This window comes from Camelina sativa, chromosome 8 (genome assembly GCF_030686135.1).
Source record: "Camelina sativa cultivar CO46 ecotype springtype chromosome 8, ASM3068613v1".
Lineage (NCBI taxonomy): Eukaryota > Viridiplantae > Streptophyta > Magnoliopsida > Brassicales > Brassicaceae > Camelina > Camelina sativa.
In genome coordinates, this window is record NC_141887.1 from 18,696,633 (window position 1) to 18,699,129 (window position 2,497).

Here is a 2,497-nt window from a genome sequence, read left to right on the forward strand (position 1 = left end):
AAACCAAACCGATCCAAATCGATAATTAAATCGAAATGGTCGAACCAAAGAATATTGGTGTCGACCGACACCACCATGGTGTCGATCGACACCCATCCCAGAAAACCAATAATTGGTTCGCGGATGTTACAAATATCCTCCAGACCGTGCTGCTATTCGAATCACTCATCCTCTAAGACATGACTATGAGATTAAACCTCAAATTATCAGTTTGGTGAAACAAAATCAGTTCCATGGCCTTACTACTGAACATCCGATGGACCACATTGACATTTTTGAAGAAATCTGCTCTACAACAAAAAGCAATGGAATTCCTGAAGATTACTTGAAGTGTAAGCTTTTTCCTTTCTCTCTAGCCGACAAGGCTCATAGATAGTTAAAGTCTCTACCTCTTGGATCGATCTCTAGCTGGGAAGGATGAAAGTCAGCCTTTCTCAGCCCTTACTTGTTTGTCATATGTATGAATGTGCTCTCCTGCAAACTAGACAAGGCAGCTACAAATAGGGTCTTCGGTTTCCATCCGAACTGTAGACACTTGCAGCTAACCCATCTATGTTTCTGTTCAAGGAGCACTAGGTGTTTTTGCTGATTTTGCAGTTCATTCAGGGCTCAACATCAGTCTGGAAAAGTTGACACGGTACATGGTTGGTGTTCCTATTGAGCAGAGGAGGGCGATTCTTCAGAAATTTTATTTTGCGTCTCGCTCTGTACCAGTTAGATATCTTGGTCTCCCACTCCTCCCAAAGAGGATGTCATCGGCGGACTATTTACCTCTACTGGAGAAAATACGCTCTAATATCAGTTCATGGACTGCTAGAACTCTCTCATTTGCTGGACGGCTGCAGCTGCTTAGATCGATTATCTTTGGCGTCATAAATTTTTGAATTTCTGCATTTAGGCTCCCTAAAGCTTGTATTCGAGAAATAGATCAGTTGTGCTCTGCATTCTTATGGTCGGGTCCTTCCTTAAATACTAAGAAGGCCAAGGTTGCATGGTCAGAAGTCTGTCTTCCAAAGTCTGAAGGGGGTTTGGGGCTCCGTTCACTGCATGAGGAAAATACCGTGAGTGTCTTAAAACAGATTTGGAGAATTCTCTCTGTAAAGAGCTCGCTATGGGTCAACTGGGTCCACCGGTACATCATCCTTAGTGGCTCTTTCTGGTCTGAAAAAGACAATGCCGCAGCTGGTTCCCGGATATGGAAGAAGTTACTAAAGTATAGAGATCTAGCAAAACAATTCCACTGCGCAGAGGTAAACAATGGTGAGACCACATCCTTCTGGTTTGATAACTGGAGTTCTTTGGGTCGTCTTTATGAGAAAATGGGGGATCGAGGCTGCATAGCAATGGGATTACCACTACGAAGTACCATAGCTGAAGCAATGGACATGACTAGAAGGAGAAGATATAGAAATGACTTTCTCTGTTTGGTTCAAGAAGAGCTTCAAAGAAAACAACTTGCTTGCGCCCACGATAGGCCGGATGTCTCTTTGTGGAAACGCAAGAGTAATACATATCATAAACAGTTCCACACCAAAGACACATGGATCTACATCCATGCAGTGCACCCAAAGATGGTGGAAGCTAGAGCGATTTGGTTTTCTCAAGCAACTCCAAGGTATGCATTTATCACATGGTTGATGGTTAAGAATAGACTTGCAACAGGGGACCGAATGATAAAATGGAAAACAAACGCACTTTCAAGCTGTGTTTTCTGCAACCAGCTACTAGAAACAAGGGAGCACTTGTTATTTCTCTGTCATTTCTCACAGAAAATGTGGGAATTGCTGGTCAAAGGGCTTCTCAAGGACAAGTACACAAACGAATGGAAGCAGGTGATGATTTTGCTGCTTGGGAATGATTTGGATAAGACAAAAAGTTTCCTTCTAGGCTACACTTTCTAAAACACCATTCATTCTATTTGGAGGGAGAGAAACAACAGGCGCCATGGAGAACCAAACTCATCAGTGGAGATGCTGGTGAAGCTGACTCATAAAAATATCCGCAACGGGTTAAGTACCATGTTGGACAAAGAAAGCACCCATATTCAGGCGTGTTTTGAAGCAAGATTCTAATAAAGTTTTTGATTTTTCAAACAAAATGTTTTAAAACACAGTTTATACAAAAGATGTAAAACGTTTATTTTTTCTTTGAATATAATTTAACATTAAATTAAAAAATGAAATATAGACAAAAAAGTTTATAATTATTTTATTAAGTTTGATAACCAGCTTTTTAATAAATTTTAATTTTAATTTTAATTAACATTGGATTTCAAAGAAGTATTTTAATATTCAATTTGGATTTCGACATGTATCAAATTATTTTTCACATCTAATTTATTTATTATTTAAAGAAAATAACTTCCTTTTCTTTAACCAAAAATAAAATGAAAAAATTAACACCAAATAAAACATATTTTAGGATATTAATTTACACATAATCAATTAAGAATGTGAGGGTTAATTAAGACGGTTATTGATCCGAGTCTTGTGGCTGG

The 2,497-nt window shown here is 38.8% G+C and overlaps 1 protein-coding gene across 1 annotated transcript; it reads left to right on the top strand.

The window, feature by feature from the left end:
* The first annotated feature begins 256 nt into the window (after window positions 1-256).
* On the top strand, window positions 257-1,858 carry LOC147940144 (uncharacterized). Its single transcript, XM_087461163.1, has 4 exons — window positions 257-332; window positions 598-838; window positions 899-1,615; window positions 1,663-1,858. The coding sequence occupies exons 1-4, from the start codon at window positions 257-259 to the stop codon at window positions 1,856-1,858; spliced, it is 1,230 nt and encodes a 409-aa protein (XP_087317289.1).
* The last annotated feature ends 639 nt before the right edge of the window (window positions 1,859-2,497 follow it).

Excerpts from the sequence above, each read along its gene's own strand:
- LOC147940144 (XM_087461163.1), top strand. The coding sequence starts at position 257 with ATGGACCACATTGACATTTTTGAAGAAATCTGCTCTACAACAAAAAGC. Across the intron at positions 333-597 it reads TCCTGAAGATTACTTGAAGT|TTCATTCAGGGCTCAACATC; the intron begins GTAAGCTTTTTC and ends CTGATTTTGCAG. Across the intron at positions 839-898 it reads ACTCTCTCATTTGCTGGACG|GCTCCCTAAAGCTTGTATTC; the intron begins GCTGCAGCTGCT and ends TTCTGCATTTAG.